Source organism: Corythoichthys intestinalis, chromosome 9 (assembly GCF_030265065.1).
Source record: "Corythoichthys intestinalis isolate RoL2023-P3 chromosome 9, ASM3026506v1, whole genome shotgun sequence".
Classification (NCBI taxonomy): domain Eukaryota; kingdom Metazoa; phylum Chordata; class Actinopteri; order Syngnathiformes; family Syngnathidae; genus Corythoichthys; species Corythoichthys intestinalis.
The window spans coordinates 827,464-851,044 of record NC_080403.1 but is presented as its reverse complement, the minus strand read 5'-3'; the positions used below and the strand labels follow the sequence as shown (position 1 = coordinate 851,044).

Below are 23,581 nucleotides of genomic sequence, written 5' to 3'. Positions count from 1 at the left end.
GGCTTTAAACTTCTCCACAACAGTATCTCGGACCTGCCTGGTGTGTTCCCTGGTCTTCATGATGCCCTCTGCACTTCAAACAGAATCCTGAGACTATCACAGAACAGGTGCAGTTATACGGAGACTTGATTACACGCAGATCAATTCTATTTATCATCATCAGTCATTTAGGACAACATTGGACCAATCAGAGATCCTCACTGAACTTCTAGAGCAGGGGCTCGCGAGCCAGATATGGCTCTTTTGACGGCTGCATCTGGCTCGCAGACAAATCTTCAATTTCATTATGTAATGGGAAGGGCGCTAGGACCTCGGGGAAAACCTTGGCGGGAGGAAGGGCCACAGGGGAAGCGTTAAAAAGAGCAAATAGTAAGGGCCGCTCACATTTTTTCCTTTGGCAAGCCAGTGATCAGGCGACATTCAGGACAGGTGCAGCAGTGGAGAACGCAAAAGTCTGATGATGAGTGTAGCAGTCGGTTGAAAAAATAGCTATGCATCTGTAGCGTGGTGCAGACAGAGATGAAATGCTTCAGTCTGTTGCTACACATTTAATTTTATTTTCATTTTTCTTGTACAGCTGAAACAAACAAAAAAAACACATCCGTCTGCCATTGCTGCACACACGGCTCATTTGTTATTCGCTCTAAAATCCAAATTCTTGTATAATTATATTAATAAACAAATACATTTTTGTGACAAACATTTAGCTTGTTTTTTACACTACTAGCATTCACTCGTCGTCCGCTCGCCATAACGAACACATCTGCATACATAAACATACTTAACGATTAACATATTTCTGAACAATATTAATACACAGTAAACGTCACAATCATCCTAAAATAAAGCAATCTGCTAATATACACTGTCAAATTATACTCTTTTCTCACCTGAAACAAGAAAAAATTACTTTTAACACCAACATCCATCTCGCATTGCTGCACAGTCAGCTCATTTCTTACTCACTCTAAAATGCGAGAATTGCGAACACTGCCCCCTGCTGGTTTAAAACCGTAAGTACAACAATCTTTTCAGGCTGAAACTTGTGTGTGTATATTTTCACAAACAACGAAATAAGATGAAACATTTTAAACATAGGGTGAATCTATCTGTGGACACAACAAAATATTAAAATAGCTATTTTAATATGATTATTATTTATTTAATTAAACTATTATTATTTATACAAGTTATTAAAAATAATTCAGAGACTTATTGTACTTTAAAAGTGGAGAAATGACTTAAAATGCACATATTGTATTTTTAGTGTTAAACATATTGTATGACTCTCACAGAATTACATTTAAAAATACGTGGTGTTCATGGCTCTTTCAGCCAAAAAGGTTCCCAACCCCTGTTCTAGAGTTTGAGTTTGAGAGTTTGCTGCACCAAAAGTAAAGGGGACAAATAATATTGCAAACCCCACTTTTCAATTTTATTTGTTAAAAAAGTATAAAATACAGTGTATATATAAAATAAAATCCATTCCACGTCACGATTGTGTCCCAATTGTTTTTGATTCTTGACAAAAAAATGACATTTTATATCTTTGCTTGAAACCATGAAATATGGGGAAAGGTTGAAAAGTTCAAGGGGGTCGAATACGAATACAGTGCAAGGCACTGTATAAGTAGATACAGTGCCTTGCAAAACTATTCGGCCCCCTTGAACCTTGCAACCTTTCGCCACATTTCAGGCTTCAAACATAAAGATATAAAATTTTAATTTTTTGTCAAGAATCAACAAGTGGGACACAATCGTGAAGTGGAACAAAATTTATTGGATAATTTAAACTTTTTTAACAAATAAAAAACAGAAAAGTGGGGCGTGCAATATTATTCGGCCCCCTTGCGTTAATACTTTGTAGCGCCACCTTTTTCTCCAATTACAGCTGCAAGTCGCTTGGGGTATGTCTCTATCAGTTTTGCACATCGAGAGACTGACATTCTTGCCCATTCTTCCTTGCAAAACAGCTCGAGCTCAGTGAGGTTGGATGGAGAGTGTTTGTGAACAGCAGTCTTCAGCTCTTTCCACAGATTCTCGATTGGATTCAGGTCTGGACTTTGACTTGGCCATTCTAACACCTGGATACTTTTATTTTTGAACCATTCCATTGTAGATTTGGCTTTATGTTTTGGATCATTGTCCTGTTGGAAGATAAATCTCTGTCCCAGTCTCAGGTCTTGCGCAGATACCAACAGGTTTTCTTCCAGAATGTTCCTGTATTTGGCTGCATCCATCTTCCCGTCAATTTTAACCATCTTCCCTGTCCCTGCTGAAGAAAAGCAGGGCCAAACCATGATGCTGCCACCACCATGTTTGACAGTGGGGATGGTGTGTTCAGGGTGATGAGCTGTGTTGCTTTTACGCCAAACATATCGTTTTGCATTGTGGCCAAAAATTTCAATTTTGGTTTCATCTGACCAGAGCACCTTCTTCCACATGTTTGGTGTGTCTCCCAGGTGGCTTGTGGCAAACTTTAAACAAGACTTTTTATGGATATCTTTAAGAAATGGCTTTCTTCTTGCCACTCTTCCATAAAGGCCAGATTTGTGCAGTGTACGACTGATTGTTGTCCTATGGACAGACTCTCCCACCTCAGCTGTAGATCTCTGCAGTTCATCCAGCGTGATCATGGGCCTCTTGGCTGCATCTCTGATCAGTTTTCTCCTTGTTTGAGAAGAAAGTTTGGAAGGACGGCCGGGTCTTGGTAGATTTGCAGTGGTCTGATGCTCCTTCAATTTCAATATGATGGCTTGCACAGTGCTCCTTGAGATGTTTAAAGCTTGGGAAATCTTTTTGTATCCAAATCCGACTTTAAACTTCTCCACAACAGTATCTCGGACCTGCCTGGTGTGTTCCTTGGTTTTCATAATGCTCTCTGCACTTTAAACAGAACCCTGAGACTATCACAGAGCAGGTGCATTTATACGGAGACTTGATTACACAGAGGTGGATTAAATTTACCATCATCGGTCATTTAGGACAACATTGGATCATTCAGAGATCCTCACTGAACTTCTGGAGTGAGTTTGCTGCACTGAAAGTAAAGGGGCCGAATAATATTGCACGCCCCATTTTTCAGTTTTTTATTTGTTAAAAAAGTTTAAATTATCCAATAAATGTTGTTCCACTTCACCATTGTGTCCCACTTGTTGTTGATTCTTGACAAAAAAATTAAATTTCATATCTTTTGTTTGTTTGAAGCCTGAAATGTGGCGAAAGGTTGCAAGATTCAAGGGGGCCGAATTCTTTTGCAAGGCACTGTAAATCCCCTATTTTTGAATGCAGCAATCCTAGATCAAAGTTTTGTTAAGAGGTACGTTTAGTGTAAAAAATGTGGCTATCGTAACATTGCTTATTCCTACTTTGGTCATTTGACTGCAGTTGCAAAGTTGTTGTTGTTGTTGATTTGGAAGAATCCTTTTGTGTAACGCTGCCCTTAGTTAATCCATAGTTAGCTGGGATACACTCCAACGCCCAGTGACCCTCGTGAGGATAAGTGTTGCTGAAGATGAATAAATGACTATAAAGAAAGGAATTTAAGAAGTTTAATTGGAAAGGGGGATTTCAATTCATTTTTGAGAGTGCTTTAGAAGTGAAAAACCAAAGTTTTATAACTTCATCCCCAGGAAGTACGGTATGTGCAATGACAGTTCTTGCATGAGATTCGCTCCCTTGACTATACTTGGTGGAACACGCTCTTATTTTGAAGCTCAGGCTTTGGAGCTTCCACTAAACATGCCGAAAATGCCTACACAGAGGTTCTCTCTTGAAGTGATTTTTTTTTTGTCTAAATGCCCAGATGATTTTTTTTCTTTGTGTCATTTGCCAACATGTGCCACTTACTGTGTAATCTCCCAGGAGGCAGGGCACTTGAGAACATGCCAGAAAGTATGCTTTAAAGACCTTATACCCAAACTGTTTTCGCAACCACAAATAATAGCAACTCAAGTTTTGTTTGAAGATGTGAATAAACTAGGTTCAACTCTTCATCCTCACAACTCAAAGAATCTATTCCTGTTGAAGACCCTAGATCAGACATGTCCAAAATCCGGCCCGGGGGCCAAATGCGGCCCGTGGTCAAATTTCATCCGGCCCCCAGCCTCTGTCATCAAATCAATAACATCTGGCCCGCACACAGACTTAATAATTTGGTCAGCAGTACTGCAACCAGCATATGAAGTAGTTTACACACAAAATGCTGCTCCTCATTTACCCACTAAAAGGCAGCAGCACTTTAATCCTTTGTTGCCAGATGTATGACATTTGATACACCAAAATTTCATGATTTTCAGACTAATTTAGAATTTTGACATTTCTTTTTGGGAAAAAAAATGATGGATTCAAGTCAACATATGCATCTGCAGGTTCCATAAGAAAAAAACATGATTTAGCATGGGTTATAGATATTAGAGCGCTTATTACACGTATTCATTTTGACTTTTCACAAATTTGAAAAAGAGGTTTCATTAGGACATTATTTTTCAAATTTTGGGATTCTCTGATAATTGCTTAATGTTGCAGGTATTTAAGGGCTATGCAGCAATACTCCGTGTGACCCTCTACTTCCAATTTTCTAAAAAGGTAACAATCAACAAAAAAAAGTTGACTGTGACGGCCGACGCTTCAAGGATAGGTGGAAATTGGACTTTTTCTTCACTAAGATACGCAACAACTGTGTCTTGCCTCATTTGCAAAAAGACAGTCGCTGTTTTTAAAGATTTCAATGTGAGACAATATTACCAAACAAGACGCGCTGACATGTACGACAAGATTACAGGGAAGATACGCAGCGAGAAATTGAAGCAACTTGAAGCTAGTTTAATTTCACAACAGTAGTATTTCGCAAGAGCGCGAGAGTTGAAAGACAACGCCGCAAAGGCTAGTTGCGAGATTGTGGAAATTATTCATAAAAAAATAATAAAGCAAATGTGAGACACTGAATGGCTTGCTAAATTTTGCTTAAATATATTGTTCTTCGTAAAGGACGTCAGCCAAGGTCGGCCCCCCACATTTTTACCACGCCAAATCTGGCCCCCTTTGCAAAACGTTTGGACACCCCTGCCCTAGATTGTTGTCACTCGTAAAAGGGTGATTTAATTATAGAGTCAAATGACTTCGGATCTGTTTTATACATTAGCGCTGGGAAAACATTCATAATGATTAATTATTACTACATTTGAATCATCACTCTAAGGACACAAGGACACTGAATAATCGTTAAACTATATCTAAATCACAGATTAAACATAAAGAGCATTGTCACTGCAATTTCAAATGTTATAGAAAATTATCATATCATACCATGAATTTGTTTTTAGTCTGGATTTTAAAACACAATGTGTTTGGTGTCCCATTGCAATGCAATTAGTTTTGCAGTGCATTTTTTTGGGCCAAATAAGTTAACTCACTGGCATTCATTGGCCCCTCCCAGTCAAAATGGATTGGACGTCGAGCGCCGCCAGTGGCACTGGAAGGTGAGCATTTGACAGCCAGTCTTTCCAGTATACGTGAATTGGACGACGACCATTGGTAACGGCAGGCCATGAGTTAATGTTGCAACTATTATTTAATTTTAAAATGCTTATGGGCCAACTTCCTGTACGTTTTGGATCATTTCCTGTTGATTTTTCGGGCATTTCCAGGTTGCTTCCTGTTGATTTTAGGTCATTTCCAAGTTGCTTCATGTTATTTTGTTGTCATCACCTGTAGGTTTTGAGCGTTTTTGGCTTATTTCCTTGTGAACTCATTGGCTGCCATAGACGGTGCCAGACGTCCAATCCATTTTGACCGGAAGGGGGCGAATGAACTAATGTAACTTCGGACACAAAAGTGAGCCAAGTGCAGTAGTGCGCGGACGAGATCACACAAATGAGAAGACTGCAGAGTAGGAGTGTTTAAAAAAATCTATTCTGAGACAGATACGCAATTACCGTATCGATTCATAATCCATATGTATTGATCGTTACACGTGTTTTTGTTGGAAATAAGCAACTCAGTGGCTGTACTTCTACTCCCGTCCAGTAGTTGGCAGCGAGCAGCAGCATTGCCTTGCAGTCTGCTGAACTAAAAACAACCTTAAACTAATCAAAGTTGAGATTTGTGTGCGTCGCCCTGTAGTGGTTAGCCGCCATTACTGGGGTGTTTACATACCTATTGCAGCCCAGCGTCAGTCAATCTAAATGGTAACATTAGCTGCTGTTGGCTGCGTACTGCGGGCAGCACATCTCAGCAAAAGCAGACGGAGAACTTCCAGTCATTTTGATCGGATTAGTCCTTTTATAAGTCTGAAATTTGAGCTCATTTTGGCTTTTACTGCAAAAACGGAGGCGTTGAGTATTTAGAATTCTGTATTTAAGCAGGTTCGGACTAAAGCAGGTTTGCACTAAAAAAGAAAAAATATTATCATGAAAGCCATATGTTCTTGAAACGTAAAACAAAAACATGTTTACTTTAGTGCTGGATGAGGTTTCAGGAATAAATTGATATAAATGTACTTTTATGCATATGCAGATATTGAGGGGAGGGAGGTGCCCACCCTTCAGTGGCTGAAAAATATCCCTGCATGTAATTGACTTTCCTATATATACAGTGGGGCAAATAAGTATTTAGTCAACCACTAATTGTGCAAGTTCTCCCACTTGAAAATATTAGAGAGGCCTGTAATTGTCAACATGGGTAAACCTCAACCAAGAGAGACAGAATGTGGAAAAAAAAGAATCACATTGTTTGATTTTGAAAGAATTTATTTGCCAATCATGGTGGAAAATAAGTATTTGGTCAATACCAAAAGTTCATCTCAATACTTTGTTATGTACCCTTTGTTGGCAATAATGGAGGCCAAATGTTTTCTGTAACTCTTCACAAGCTTTTCACACACTGTTGCTGGTATTTTGGCCCATTCCTCCTTGCAGATCTCCTCTACAGCAGTGATGTTTTGGGGCTGTCGTTGGGCAACACTGACTTTCAACTCCCTCCACAGATTTTCTATGGGGTTGTGATCTGGAGACTGGCTAGGCCACTCCAGGACCTTGAAATGCTTCTTACGAAGCCACTCCTTTGTTGCCCTGGCTGTGTGTTTGGGATTATTGTCCTGCTGAAAGACCCAGCCACGTCTCATCTTCAATGCCCTTGCTGATGGAAGGAGATTTTCACTCAAAATCTCTCGATACATGGCCCCATTCATTCTTTCCTTTACACAGATCAGTCGTCCTGGTCCCTTTGCCGAAAAACAGCCCCAAAGCATGTTTCCACCCCCATGCTTCACAGTGGGTATGGTGTTCTTCGGATGTGTGATGGCCCCTGGCCATTTAATAGTTAATTTTCTGAGACTCTTCCAGTCAGCTGATCGTCGCCTCCGCCAGCTGGCTGCTTCCCCTCCCACTGTGACGACAGCTGATCGACGCCAGATGGACCGACGATGTCGCCGCCGCTGATTGGCCACGAAAAAGGCGCCAAGCTTCATAAACCTGCCGCTGTCAATGATCTACGAGGTCTCATTTGACAGCATTCTGCCGCGGTCGTCCTCGCCAGCTGTTTGCTCGCCATTCACTCTCATTTGCATTTGATCGCTAGTTTAATACACTCCCGCTTTTTCGGTGAGGTCTTTTGTGTTTTTTCATTATTGAATCGTTTTTGTGCACCACTGTAAATAAGTAAGGTTGCACTGAAGCAAGTAGGGGTAAGTTGCCATTTCTCTTCAACCCGTTTTCTCCTGTTTTGTATAGCGTAGGAAGTTAGTTTAGTGGCTGTCTTTTCTTTGTTCCTTTTACATGATCAGGGTTTAGTTAGCGGGTGGGGTTAAAGTGTAGTTCCTTTTGTTTGTTGTTTTGGCCTGGGCTTACCCTGAAGTCACGCTTCCTCTGCATTCTGTATAAATTCATTGTGAGTTTGCTTATTGTAAATAAATTTGTGTCCACTTGTAAATTTGTGTGGCTTGTTTTATGCTACGTCCTTAGCGAGCCGTCCGTGGGACGTAACAAGATGCAATTCAGTATTCTTTCTCCTCCAACCACGAGAACCTGTGTTTCTACCAAAAAGTTCTATTTTGGTTTCATCTGACCATAACATATTCTCCCAGTCCTCTTCTGGAGCATCCAAATGCTCTCTAGCGAACCGTAGACGGGCCTGGACGTGTACTGGCTTCAGCAGGGCGACACGTCTGGCAGTGCAGGATTTGAGTCTCTGGCGGCGCATTGTGTTACTGATAGTAGCCTTTGTTACTGTGGTCCTAGCTCTCTGTAGGTCATTCACTAGGTCCCCCCGTATGGTTCTGGGATTTTTGCTCACCGTTCTTATCATTTTGAAGCCACGGGGTGAGATCTTGCATGGAGCCCCAGATCGAGGGAGATTATCAGTGATCTTGTATGTCTTCCATTTTCTAATAATTGCTCCCACAGTTGATTTCTTTACACCAAGTGTTTTACCTAGGGCCAAAGTGGAGTTTGGAGTGTGACTGACTGATGTTGTGGACAGGTGTCTTTTATACCGATAATGAGTTAAAACAGGTGCCATTAATAAAGGTAACGAGTGGAGCCTCGTTAGACCTCGTTAAAAGAAGTTAGACCTCTTTGACAACCAGAAATCATGCTTGTATGTAGGTGACCAAATACTTATTTTCCACTTTAATTTGGAAATATTATTTTTAAAAATCAAACAATGTGATTTTCTGTTTTTTTTCCACATTCTGTCTCTCATGGTTGGGGTTTACCCATGTTGACAATTACAGGGCTCGCTAATCTTTTCAAGTAGGAAAACTTGCACAATTGGTGGTTGACTAAATACTATTTGCCCCACTGAATGTGAATTTGAAATAAAGACCTGAATGGTAAAATGCTGTCTATAAAAGTTGTAAAGCAATGAAACAAACAACAAAAATTAATGAAATGAACAAAATTATTTTTCTAACAGATCATGTGACGAGCATCTTAGAGACTGTCCTTTGCTTTGCTTAGCCAAAACTACACCTGACGAGGCAAGATGGCTATTTGGGATTTTTTTGTTCCATGTTTTGCGTCCCCCCCCCACACACACACACACAAAAGTCAAACTCTGGCTATGCCTTTATGTCCATTTTGATTTGTTTTCTCGAACGTGATATACAAATATCGCAGTAATCGTCTTCAAGTATATCGGGATTAATCGGGATTGAATCGAATCGTGACCTGTGAATCCTGATACGAATAGTATCGCAAGGCAATACACAACCCTACCGCAGAGGGAGATCAAAACAGCATAAATGGCTGTCTCCTTACTCCCGTGTCCACCATCTACAACCCTTAGTACCAGTGACGTGCGGTCAGGGGAGGCAGGTGAGGAAGAGCCTCACCTGTCATCATGACAAAAAAAATAATTATAGCATCAAATTTATATTAATATTTGTCCATTGCTCTTAATGTATAACTCATTTCAAACATTTTTTATAGTCAAAATCGCTGAATTTGCCAATTTCCTGTTCAAATAAAGAAATGAAACGAGAGGTGCGGCAGCAACGAGTAAAGCCTCACCTCTGATTGCGCAATCCATAACAAACTGGGTTGATACATGGAATTGGAGCGTGCTGGTTGCCGTACATCTGCATGTCGCCATTATAATGTTTCCAGATACGTTTATTTGACCTGATTTTCCACAGTCTGGCTAATGTCTTTAACCCTTAAAGTTTAATGTTTGTTAGCGATATATTTAGTTTTGCTGATGGGAAATGAAACCACAGTGAAAAGGCACAGCTTGCGGCAGATAGTACTCTGCCGCACTGAAAGGGGGCGTACGTGAAACTGGACTTTCCGTCAAGAGTGGACGCGATTAACACCACACCGGAGCTAAAAGGTTTGCTTCAAACTGCGGGACAGAAGATAACTCGCGCTTTTCAAACGGACTGGTACACCCGAAAAGACTGGCTATGTGGCTGTCCTTCGAAAAATCGCCTTTGCTGCTTTCCCTGCCTTTTCTTCTCAACTTGTGCCAATGTCTGGACTAACACGAGATATTGTGACATTAAAAAACTACCACGAAGCCTCAGCAAACACGAGAGCTCGACCATTCACATTCAAAGCCTGATTGCTTTAAAAACTTTTGGAAGCTCAAGGATCGATTTGGCTTTGACGAACAGCGGAAGCTCAACGGTAGCATCCAGAATGCTAAGGTAAAGAGTTTGAAAGACCTCATTAATGCAACCTGCATCCTAGCTAAACAGGAGTTAACATTTCGTGGTAACAATGAGCGTGTAAGCTCTTCTAAACGTGGCATATATGTAGAACGATTACATGGTTTTGCTGAGAAAGATGGAAGGTTAGCTTGACAGAGCATTTGGACACATCCACTGTGTGTTCTGGCTTGTCAAATAGAACACAGCGATCTAATTGAAGCAATCCTCTCCATTGAGGCGGAGAGATTTTTTTTTAAAGTAAAGGAAAATAAGGAGGACTTTTACAAAAAGGTCGTAGGTTTGCATAGGGACAGTAGGGACATAACACTACCAACTTTTCAGGATGCTAACGTTGTCTCCACCAACTTTTAAGCAACCTTACCTTTTTTGCATGATATAATGTTCAGTTATACAGAGAATTTAGATTTTTCAATAGTTCCATATGTTGTAAGGATAGAATTGACCCTACCATTATTAAGTGAATTATTTTCATTATGTTTATGTTTGCTAATAAAAACCAGACCTTTATTCAGGAAGTTTTCAAAATGTTTCTTTAGTATTTTTTGAAAACAAAGGTTTGAATCGAACAGTGTATCATCTGAACCAATGCACGTAAAAGTTATTATCAGTAGATAAGGATTTATTTTGCATTGATCATTTTGCCTATTAATTAATTAAGTTCTTATACATGAGAAATGTGGCCCTTTGCCCCCTTCATCCAATCTGTTTGGTCTTATTAATGTCCCGTCCCCAGCAAAAAGTGTACCTATAGGCAGGTTATGCTGTTATATCGTCCCTACGAATGTTGAGACCAAACCTATGCCCTTCCAAAATAACACCGGTTTTTGTGGTGAAGGACAGGCGCAAGACCACAAACAGTTTTAATTTCAATTTTATAAAAAAAAGAAAAGAAAAAAAAAAGAGCTTAGACTAAGAAAAATACAATAGAATATTTAAAAACTAAATTTTGGCCTTAAATAAAATATTATTTGTTTTTCTTTTCACACATTTTGTTTAGCATTCTGTAATAAATTGATTAAAGTATCAGAATTAAAAGTTTTAAAAACAACTGAATATTTCACCAAAGGTCATAATTGAATTATGTGGTTTTGTACACCACTCTTTACTCTCATTTATGTTGCATGAATTATAGAATTGCGACGGCCAACACATTGAGTGTGTAGAGCAAATGCATGTTATTTTCTTACTTTTACGTATCGATAATATGTACCGTGTGTGCGTGTTTTGTGAAGAATGCTGATGAGATATGAAATAACCAGTTGCCAATTGAATAAGCTACCCTTTTTGGTTTATATATTTGGAAATCTGACACTAAAGGAGTCAGTGCCTCACCAACCATGAACCTCACCGCACGTCACTGCTTAGTACCTAGGAAGGGCAAAGAGCATCGTAAAGGACTATACACACCCCAGATGCCACCTCTTCAACCTGTTGCCTTCTGGCAGGTACTACAGGGCCATATCAGCAAAAACGGACTGAGACTGTTTCTTTCCAAGAGCTGTCGCAATACTCAAGTCAAGTTTGCCCTGAAATGTCACTGTCATTGCACTGCTAATGCCACAAAATTATCACACGCATCTCACTATGTAATATGTTCTCAGACATCTGTCTCAATCTAGTTAATCTGGGTGTTGCATATGCAATATTTGCACAGTTACATTATATCATTCAATGTCAAAATAATAGCATGTGATTTTGTATGTACAGTACAATGTACAATGTGCCTGCTAGGCAGAACAACCCCGCGAGCCGGATTCGACCCCCTCAACTTTTTCTTGTCCCCAACTGTGTTTGTTTTGACGGCGATGAGAATCTCATTTTAAACTATTGTTTGCAGAAATATCTGTGTTTCCAAAGAGTTCATACTGTTCCATGCAACTCTATGTATGTGCCAGTGTTTGTCATGTTACAGTGACCCTAAACTGTCTATACCTTGTTTTATAGAACACTCTCGATCGGTACCCTTGTGGGTCTGATCACACACCTAGCCCCATGGGTAGTCGGATTGCCGTGGAAGCCGAAACCATTTTGGACAGCCCCTCTGCTCGACTCACAGCTGTTGCTGTTAGCATAAGGGCGGGACATACGATTGCATTCCTGGGAGACTCCAAAGGAAAACTTCACAAGGTAAATTTTCACACACGGATGATTGTCCCTTCACATTTTGACAAACACTTAACATTTTCATTTAGATTTTAAGATTGGGTTGCATTTTTTGTGAGCTAAAGTGTCCGTGATAGGAACAAAAATAATACAGTTCCGTATATAAGTCATAGTTTTGTAGTGTTCTAAGGCAAGGTGCTGTTTTATTGGCCCATAGTAAATTATGAAAATCTAATAGAATACCACACGTAATAAGTCACCTTTGAAGATACCCGGCAAAAAAAAATCAAATAGTAATAACATGAGTTGTATAAGAGCGTGCTTTTATGTTGACCCTCTTCTGGTTTCCGATGTGGTCTAAAAATAGCATTCGTATGGTACGCTATTGAATATGGCCCTAACAAGAAGGCTGAGCTCAGCCTCTACTCTGTTCCACTTCTCAGGTTCATCACTAGATGCAGCTAGTCATTAAAAACTGCCTCTCCATTTTGCTGCTACGATGGCACGTTTTCTTGTCTCTTCTCTTCTCTCTCTGAGAGTGAGGAGGGGGTGGGGATATCTTCCATACACTCTCATGATAAATAAAGTTAGTAGCACCAGCAAGGTAAGGTCAACAAGGCAAAACTCAAACCGCATTCAACATTTTAGCTTCAAACTGAATGAGCATGGGTGAGTCTCATTTTCCCGTGACCTAATGACACAAATACAATGGTACCTTGACATACTTCTATAAACAAAAATTTTCAGGTTACGAAAGGTTTTTCGACAATTTTTCCTCATAATATTACAAAAAAAACAATTCAAAACACAAAAGATACTACGTCCTGTAAAAGCTGCATAATTCCCACATTCAGAAATTTTTGAAATATGCATCATAAACACGCCTCGCTAAGATGTTGGTGCTCAGTTTAAGCTAGACAGCGACCTAAACTCCGAAAGGATGTTACCAAAAGTCTGTGTGCTTCGCTGCCTTTATTGAGCTGTTCCTGACGTCGACGTTTTGCAGAGTGAAACTAAAAATGACAAAAATCTGTCTCATCCTCAAAGACATATTCACAGCCGTGGAAAGCCACCAATAGAATTAGCTGCTAATACAGCAATAACACCAATACAAACGGTTAGCATGCATTAGCTAGCGTCCACAGATTGTCTATAAACAGCATAACTCGCTTCAAGTGTCTGATTATGAGAGAAAACACCCAACAACCATCTCCTCTGTAGACAGGGCCTGTTGACTGGTTAATCAGGCCCGGTGTGGCTAATCAGGAGGATTGGGACAAATCCCGGTGGGCCGGCCCGACGTTTGGGCTGGTCGTAATCAGTGTTGTCACCGATTACTTGAAAAAGTTATTTAATTAATGATTACATGCCTCAAAAAAGTAATCCAGTTATTTTACTGATTACTTTATTATCAAAGTAACCAAGTTACTATAAAAGTAATTTATCAGTTACTTTTTACCAGTTTCGCCCTTTGCTGCCTCAACATAGGAATGACAACGGAAAAATGTCATTGCATATAATTGACTTTCCGAGAATTGAACTTAAAGGAGATCAGAAATTTTTTACATAAGGCTTAATCTTTGAGATAGTGGTGGTTTAATTAGTCGATTGAGTTGATTTCACAAGTTTTAAACATGTTACTGTCCCACTGAATTATTTCTTAACAACAAAAAAGTTGTAGTAGGAAAATGGTTGGCTTTATTAAATCTTTCACTGAGTGGGTCTCCTCAGATCCGCTCGGAGCTGCTCACTTACACCAATAGTTGCCACAGCAACTGTTTTCCATGTTAAACGATGATTGACGCATGCGGCGCTTCAAAAGTTCATGAATGGCAAGATCAAACACATTCATCTTTCAATCATCGTTAACTTTAATAAACAATTCCAATGCAAGTGCACTGCCTGCCTGACAAACATCGAATAGGGAGCGAGAGGGAAACTGCGCGATCGACTTGGGATCGCTCATCTGTTTTTTTTTGTTTTTTTTTAATTGAAAAAAAATCTTTAATGGAGTGAGGGTGCGAAGTTTGAAGCGCGAAGTACAGAGGGATCACTGTAATGCATGTTTTTGGATAGTTATTTTGAGATTTAGATGGTATTTAGGGTTACTTAAAGGGTAGATTCCGATTTACGCGGAAATTCGGGTTACCTCGCCAGCGTAGGAACTCGTTCGTAACCCAGGGGAGTACCTGTAGTCCCTTCAAGCATTGTGCTTGACATGACTGAGATAATTACATATGTGTCATGTATGACTGCTATTTTTCTTGGTTTAAAAAGGCTTCATGGAGAGACAAAATGAATCCCATGTTGTAGATCTATAATAGAATATTTTTTAATATGAAAAATGGTGCAATAATTGCCATAATGACAAAATGTCAGCTTCTTAACATTTTGACTAAAATACACAATATAGGACTTGTCCCTGAAAGCCATTCACGTTACACCGAGAAGTGAAGTGATGCTATTAGAAACCCCTTGATACATCCGAAATTTGCATAGTTTTTACCCTGGGTGTAGACACTTGGCTCTTTGTGTCATGTGGCATGTGGTTGAGCTCCCCTGTCCAAGCAATAGTCGCACAATGGCACCCATTCACATACAGTATTATGGCATGATTACATCACACAGTGTTAGCAAACCAACCATTCCTCAGTCTGGTCAGTCAACAGCGCTCCACATTGAACAGGGCGAGTGCGCTGACTGGTAACAGGATTCTTAGTAAACACTTATGCCATATTGTCACTGTCTTAAAATAACTGCACAAGTCATTCTTAACATAAATAAATAAAATTGTTTATATCAAAATTCAACAAATGGTTCTATTTTTAGTGTTCCCTGAAAAATGTGTATAGACAGCATGATGTGTTGTGATTGTTTAGAAGCAAATGCCCAAGATAATAAAAGCTCTAAATGAGATTATGCTTGTGTCACAAAGAGGGATAAGTAATGGCTTCATCCCAAAATGTTTTGTATTTGGAGATTAGTCGAGTACAGAATGTTACTATATAAGATGTGATGTTGGAAGATTGCATTTTTTTTTTTAAATCTTAACACTCTTTTGTCACAATGTTTTATATGTTTGTCAACCATATATTCCTCAAATCTAATGCATGGCATTACTGCAGTTATTGAAATAAACAACAATTTTAGAAGCCCTGGATAGGAAAGAGTTGGACTCTAAATTGACTTAAAATCCTTCACAAACTATAGACCCTACCCACGTGACGTCACAACTCCGCTCTCCTGAATGGTACCGCCCAATTGTCCGTCAAAACATAGTGTTAACCTGTTACGGCTACGTACATTCCTCCTATTTACGGCGTGTTTTTCTGCTCCTTAACATTAATAATCAAAATGGTGAAGGCGTGTGTGGCTGTTGGTTGCACTAACAGAGAAGATGGAAGGAGAGACTTGAAGTTTTACCGTATTCCGAGGGATCCAAAGAGGAGAGGGAAATGGACGGCTGCAATTCGACGTGAAAACTGGGCACCAAAAAATCACCACAGACTATGTAGTAGTCATTTTATATCCGGTAAGATGCATTTAAGATATACTTAGAGGGTTTTGGGCTGACAAATAACCACAATTAAGATCATTGCTAGGCTAATCGCCGACAACATACACGTATGTATGTAGTGAGAGTGCTATCGCTAAACCATATAAACATTAACAGCCTTAACTCCATTGACAAACGACATGAAATACATTAGACTTGACAGTGGATGTTAGCAATAACAAAAGATTTTGAATTGAAAATTTCGTAACTCACCTTTCCAAGCACAAGATAGATTCCTGCCGAATTTTCGTGGACGAGGACCTGTTTCACCCAACCAGCAACGAAGTATTTATAAGCCTCCAAGCTCTTGAAGTTTTTCAAATTTCCGTGAGAATAGGCTGATTTTGTGTGTAATTGTAAATATCAGCGTAGCAGATGTCAGGCAGACAGGGCGAAGACAGTGGGTCGAAAAACATCGATTTGGGCATCAAATATGGATCTGGCGACTGTATAGAACGAAGCTTTTCCACATAACGCCTTTTATGCAACACATCCAGTGAGTTTACGGCATCAGAAAGCACCGGGTCTTCCATGAAATGCATTTTAAATTCCTCGATCAATTGAAACCAATGCTAATACAGAGACAAAATGACGGACAAGTGGGCGGAACCATACAGCGAGCTCGTGGTTTTGTGACGTCGGTGGGTAGGGTCTATATCCAGGTCAAGTAGCATGATGTGTCACGCAATGCATGTTGCAATGCAACATGGGGGAAATCACGCTGCCTGCATCTCTATTATAACAGATTCCAGATAACTTTTTTTAGGAGAAGCAGTGACTTGAAATTTCTGGGGCACAATTACAACAACTGAACTTAAATGTTAAAAGTTTTTTTTCTTAAAATAATAATAGAATATTACAAATGAATAATGATGATAATAATACAAATACATACAAAATAATGTAGTTTGAGCCCTGTGTATATGTGTTATATAACCACATACTATCTACTAACACACATGCATGCACAGGCACACGCAAACACAAATGTTCAGTGATTGATTTGGAATGTTTCCCGACGCTGGCGCTAGATTTTCCCATTAGGAAAATTGCTATCAAACTAATGACATATTTGATGAGACAAAGCTTATGCTGTCCTTAAATAACTTTTAAAGACTGATGTAAAGCACCTTGTCACGCTACCACAAAAGAGCAACTTTTGACATAAAGATTACAGATTGCACACCCTCCAGGTGTACATCCATAACGTTTCACTATATCTTATATATCCCATTCAGTAGTGAAGTGCATAATTATCTGTAATCTGGACTAGACCTGTGCGATGTCCACAAAATTTTTATTACCTGATAGTAGGTATATTACATAACAATATACATCCTGATATATAGGGCTGCAACAAACAATTTTCACTTTTTAAAATTACATTCACAATTTAATTGTTTTAGGCATGTTGTAAGTAGCAACAAAGACAAAATGGATGACTATTTCCTTCAAAAAGAATATTTATTACAGCTCCCTAACTTAATCGTGGTGTATAAATGTACTCTTTTAAGTACATAAAACTTGTTAATGTTTTAAAAGTTCTGAGTATTAAAAAAAAAAAAAAACATTTAAAAATAATTTTTAGTACACAAAACAAACAAAAGTACTGGTCATTCAAATAAAATAAAAAAAAAGAGTTGAGTGACATTTTTTTTCTTGTGGGCAAAGTGCAGGTAGAAATTGTGTCAATGACTCATTTATTTTCTTTAAACTAAACAAAAAAATCGAAGAAGGAGGAGGCAGACTGTCATGAATCAGTTTTCTTATCAAATAGTTGTTCATAAATACAATCCGAATCCAATTTCAAAGCACACTTTCTTATATGACAATTTAGTATGACAGTTTGAATGGGAATTTGTTTTGAAAGGAGACTGTTATATGAATGGGTTTATGTGCGTGGTTTCTTTATAAATTTCAGGATTTGAGTTTGGTTCTGTGCCCTAGTGTGTCTCGTCCATGTTATTACCCATTGATTTCACGTGCGTTGACCAATCCGCTGCCTATTGTATCACCCACTGGTGCTTTACTTGACCCAATGTCTGTATTTAAGATCCCCATGTGCTGTCTGTTCTTATTGCGTAATTGTCGATTTCTCGTCTATCCCAGCGTCTTGTCAATGCCTGCGTGTTAGTAGTGTTCCTGACCCCGTTTTACATAGTAAGTTGGTTTCCCAGTCTTTGTCGGTACTCTGAGTGTTGTTTGGACTTTGCCTTTTGCTCCGCAGTCTTTTTATTTGTACTTTGGGTGTGTTTTTGCTTCAGTTAAAACATTTTGGCGACTGCAACCTGTCTGCCTCCCTGTTTTTTCCTGTATTTGGGTCCGTTCGCCTCCGAAACTTGACAATGAAAAGAAATGAGACTACTTTACTTTTTGAATTTAAAGTTCCTGTGACAGCATAAAAAAATCTAAAATAGCATTATTATGTGAAGTAGAATCATATTTCGAGACGATTCCGCTATATACAACAATTTGGAAAAGCGCAGATGACGAAAAATTTGTCTTTTAATCCGCCGTTTAGCCCCTGCCTGCCTGACGTAGGGAGGGTCACAGTTTCATCTGATTTAGAATTCAGCCCATTGAGGGGGAAGATTCAGAACGAGGAAATGTGACAGAGAGCAGCAAAATTTCATCATTGTTTTAACCTCTACTCCCAATATTTTTACAGGATATTCTTTTATCTAAGTATTTTCTCCAATTGCTAAATAAATTGTATGGTCATGAGAAATAAAAATCTTGTGCTAAATGGAATATGAAATATTAAAAATGCATTTATTCAGTACGGCAGGGCAAAATTACTGCATAATGGTCAAGACTGCTGACTTCTTCCTCTCCGAAACGGTATTTTATGCCACCGGCGTTAGTCCAGCTTTTGTCATTTCCCTGCCCCCGTTTCGGAGACTGAGGAAAGAGCGTAAACAAAACAGGAGGCGTGACAGCTAGCCGACATGCTAACCCAAACCTAGCAGCTTTTGCAAGTCTTTTTCCTGCTTTTCGAAAACGAAAAATCACACAAAACTACCCCGACTCATGACACACACACGGCGGCGGGGTTGATTGTCTTCACCGATTGGCCAGCCCCAGCGGTGAGCAAGTTTCGCCTCGTCATTCCCCTGCTGTGGGCAGGAGTGCTTGTTGCCGGGGAAGCAGCTGGAGAATGACTGCCGAGCGGCTGTTCCAATATTTTTTCGCCTTTTGAAAATGAAAAATCACACAAAACTACCCTTACTCATGTCACACACGGCAGCGAGGGCGACAGCCTTCGCCGATTGGCCAGCCCCCGGTGGCAAGCAAGTTTCAGCTCGTCGTTTCCCTGCTGTGGGCAGGAGTGCTCGTTGCCGGGGACGCAGTTAGAAAATGACCGACGTCGGAGGAACGCGTGGCTGCCCGAGCCCAAGATGAGGATAGTGGTCTATTGGCGGGCACTCGAAGAGGACCGGACTGGGGGGTGGAAGTGACCATGGTGTGTGACAAGCCGCCGGTAGTCGGTCGAGTGGCCTTCTCGGTGGACAGGGAGCCTTGTCACCCACAAAGTGCAAGCCACCTCCTTATTAAAAAGTGTGCCATGAGCCCAGTATTTGACATAATGTAAAACACGTAGCTTACTCACTTCCTCGTAGGTCCAATGGTCCCACAGTTGTCGGACTTCTCTTGGCCATTATCCGCAGTGAACAGGAAATTTTTGAAACCCAAAAAGGCTCACAGGCCTCTCCCTGGTGCAACAACGAAAACCTGCAGCACACTGGGCTGGCGTGATGTGAAAAATAAACCGAATAATCCGCAAAATCAGCTGAATCCGCAGTCGTTCTGCATACTGTAGATTTGGCTGTATACTGAAGATGATTAACCCGCTGACGTCAGATTCGCATTCTTAGTCAATCCAGGAAGTCACTCATTTTCATGGCGTGAAATATGAAATAAACATGCTTTTTGCTGTCATAGGCACTTTAACTCAAGTGCTAATATGCTTCTCCAAAACACTAAACCAAACGGACACCTAAGACACTGATTAGCATAATCGCTAACTAGCTTAGCGCTCTGTGATAAGTATTAACATCCCATCAGCAAAGAATACAAACAATACCACTGGCTTCTTTTACTCACTTCTGAAGGCGGCACACTGGATCTAGCAACACACATGACTCAATACAATCTCTCGGCACTTCGTAATATTATTGATTCAGCAACCCGACCAGAGTGTAGCAGTGAACTCTCTCTCTTGCTGTAATCACTGTCGGACTCAAACGGGGCTGCTCATAGCTGCCAGAATTAATTTTTTTTTTTTTTTTGGTAAAATTTGGTGGCAAACAATTTATTAATCAATTTTTATCGATTAGTTTTGCAGCCTTAGTTGGTAGTGTGCACAGTCACACGTCACTGTCACTTTGTTTTGTAAAATTGATATACGATTAACTCGTTTTTCAATGTCCTAGTGGTCACAGTACAACATTTGTCTCTTGATATGTATTCCTTAGGTCTTCCTGGGGCCAAAGGGTGAGGTGGAGGAGTACTCCATAATCTCCATTCAGCAGAACTCAGTCATCAGTTCAGACCTTATCCTGGATGAAGAGGAGCAGCATCTTTTCATCATGACTCATAACATGGTGAAGTTATTCTATACTAATCACCTATTCCCATTATTATGATGATGAATGATTCATTTTGTTACAGGAAAATAATTTTACAACAAAGGTGCCCAAAATGTCAATCGTGATGAACTGGTGGATCTCAAAGATGGTGTTCTAGTTTTGGGCTAACTAATTGATTGATTGATGAATTAATGAAAGATCAGTAGTCCATCATTGCTATTGTAAGCATTACCAAAAGAAACAATGCCAGAGCTCCTTATAAGCTTATCTTCAACCCTCCATTTGCGAAAGTAACCCATGTTACAATGATGGAGAACATTAAACATAATTCATATGGAAATTGAGTGAGCCAGAAATGATAAGAAATATTAACTCGGGGAAAAAAATGTCTTAGAGATCAAATTAGTGAAAAAAATTGTTTATACGAAAAAAAAAATTTGTTTAATTTACTTACTTTTTTGGGGGTTTTTTAAAGCGGAAGTTCAGGATTTTTGACATTAGGCTGAATCTTTGAGTTAGCAGGGGTTTCGTTAGTTGGTGGAGTTGATTTCAACAAATTCTGTTTCGTTTGCAAGTTATTTGTTAGTTTCAGGGCTCCGGAGTGGCTAAGCTAGCACGAGTCAACGGTCCTGTCTGTCCGTGAGAACGAGTGACCGATGCACTCCTCTTTATTGGGGTTGTATTACGCATCTAAAAAAAATAGTCCTGCAGAATGAAATGAATTACGGCAGTTTGGTGTGACATTGCTTTGGCCGCATGGGTGTTTTGAAACAATGATCTGTGTTTTGAATTTATTTGACCATGTTGGATCTGTTCATAGATCTGTATCGTTTTTTTTATTGACATGCTAAGACAGGACCATTGACTCACGCTGCCTTAGCCACTCCGGAGCCCTGAAACTAACAAATAACTTGCAAATGAAACGTAATTTGTTGAAATCAACTCCACCAACTAATTAAACCCCTGCTAACTCGAAGATTAAGCGTGATGTCAAAAATCGTGAACTTCCGCTTTAAGTAATGATCTACGAGCCAATGGGAAGATGAGATAATGCTCGCCCATAAATTTGTAACCCTTATGCTATGAAGTGTCAAGGTTTTCCTTATAGGTTCCTATGGTGTGTGAGGAGAAGTTGTTCATTAATAGAACCAGTGAATCAGAATCTAGACTCGGCTCACAGGAGAAAGCATGCACCCAGCAGGGAATGGCAGAAGCAAATAAAACTCAAGACTCGGTGTATTTGTGTGTGTGTAGTAAAAAACAACAACAATAGCAAACTATTTACAATATGAACATGAGAGGAGCAAGAAAATTCTTTAAATGTGTGGTTTGGTATGTCAACTCCTAATTCAGCTCTCAATTGCACTAGTACCAAATTGAATTTAACTTTCTGAGTTGACAACAGGTTTTTTTTGTTTGTTTTTTGTTCTTTCCAACAACACAAATACTCAAATTATCCAAGAACTCTTATCACTTAAAACACTATACATGAACTAAGTCCGCTTAGTTTTTTTGTTTGTTTTTTTTCTTAAAAGAAACAGAATTTTACAGAAACACAGAGTAAAGCAACTAAAAGTTGACATTCTGGGTGCTTACAATGCAAATTGTTTCGCAAACCTGGTAAAATGGCATACAAGGTTATAAAAAATATGAAAAATCATACAACTTTAGTGCCACTTTGAAAAGTGGCAAAAAAATGTGGGCATCCCTGTTTTAGATGCTTTGCATATCCGAACTAAAGAGTTTTTATTTTTCTCCTGGTTCCAGCTACAAAAGAGACCAGTTGCTGAATGCAGGCAACATCCGGACTGTCACTCCTGCCTACAGGCCCATGATCCCTACTGTGGCTGGTGTGTCCTGGAGGGAAGGTCAGATGCAATCCAGCAGACTTGTTATTGAAATAATTCATGATCAAGTACAATGTTCCTGATTATTCGATGACATAATCAGTATTTATTTTTAGCAGTGTGACAATATATCAAACTGGTGATGAATCACGATACAGTGGTACCTTCACACATGAATTTAATACGTTCCAGGACCTTGTTTGTATGTCGAAAGGTGTTGAGTGGGATTTTCCCATAAGAATATATGATAATTCGATTGATTCGTTCCACAGCCCAAAAACCTTTTCCGAACCCTTAATAAATACTGCGCGTACAATTACAAATATGAATTACACATAGAAAACCAAATTTTAAAAAAAAAATATATATATATATATATATATATATATATATATATATATAACGAATTGGGTTGTAATGTGGCGGATTTGTTTTGCATGTTGCTCCTGTGACTGACGAGAGAGTGAGAGAGGTGCGGCAGAGATTTTACTTTCTCATTCCATGTTATGGCTATGGCGAACATTATCTGTGTTGTGTTGCACAAGGTCTGAAATAAATTATTAAAAACCTGACGAAGCTGGCGACTTCCTTGCCAATGTTATAATAATGAGGGTCATCCTCAAAATCGTAGACATATTACGGGCGGCCAGTTCACTGAAGTGCACACCATGCTCATAGCGGCACCTTTTTCCCTTTTTTCACCAGCTGCACTAACCTTCTTGGGACCATGTTGATTTTTCTCACAAGAAAATCCGCTGTGCGTGCGTCTTGCAGGAAAACAATGAAATTGCAACGCTGTCATTAATCGTTGAGCATGTTGCCATATGTCGAGACAAATGATGAGTCAAATTTTAAGTCAGGTGTCGAAAGGATATTATGTCGATGAGATCGTATGTCGAGGCACTACTGTACTTTGTATCCCAAAAGGTTATCAGTATGCTCCCACAAAGAATCGATATATTTCATAAAGGCGCTGCTGTTTAAATAAAAAAGGAACCATCAGGTTGTTACCAAAATTCTCCACTTGAAATCGTTTGTTTTATGTTTGTGCTGTAAAAATTTTTGTTTTTGCATGCTCCCGTTTTTGAGAAATTGAGATATTAATTTTGAATGATGACGTCACGCAGCCCTCACATCTACGGCGGAACGGAACCGCAATGGTGCCATTTGTTTGTGCTTGTTTTTGCTGTAAAAAAAATTTGTATGTGCTGTTATCGTTTTTATAGATATTGAGATATTCATTTCCAGTAATGACGTCAATCGCAGCACCTGTAACCAGGGTTGAAAGTGGTTAGAATTTCTTGCCGGAACTCTCCGA

The 23,581-nt window shown here is 39.5% G+C and overlaps 1 protein-coding gene across 5 annotated transcripts in view; it reads left to right on the top strand.

The window, feature by feature from the left end:
- plxnb1b (plexin b1b) overlaps positions 1-23,581 on the top strand; it is a 189,709-nt gene that overhangs the window by 101,726 nt on the left and 64,402 nt on the right. For all 5 annotated transcript variants that reach the window (XM_057847056.1, XM_057847057.1, XM_057847055.1 and 2 more), the window contains 3 exons: positions 12,113-12,295; positions 20,303-20,431; positions 22,184-22,284. In XM_057847056.1, the coding sequence (XP_057703039.1) occupies positions 12,113-12,295; positions 20,303-20,431; positions 22,184-22,284 (413 nt within the window). The remainder of the gene's footprint in view (positions 1-12,112; positions 12,296-20,302; positions 20,432-22,183; positions 22,285-23,581) is intronic.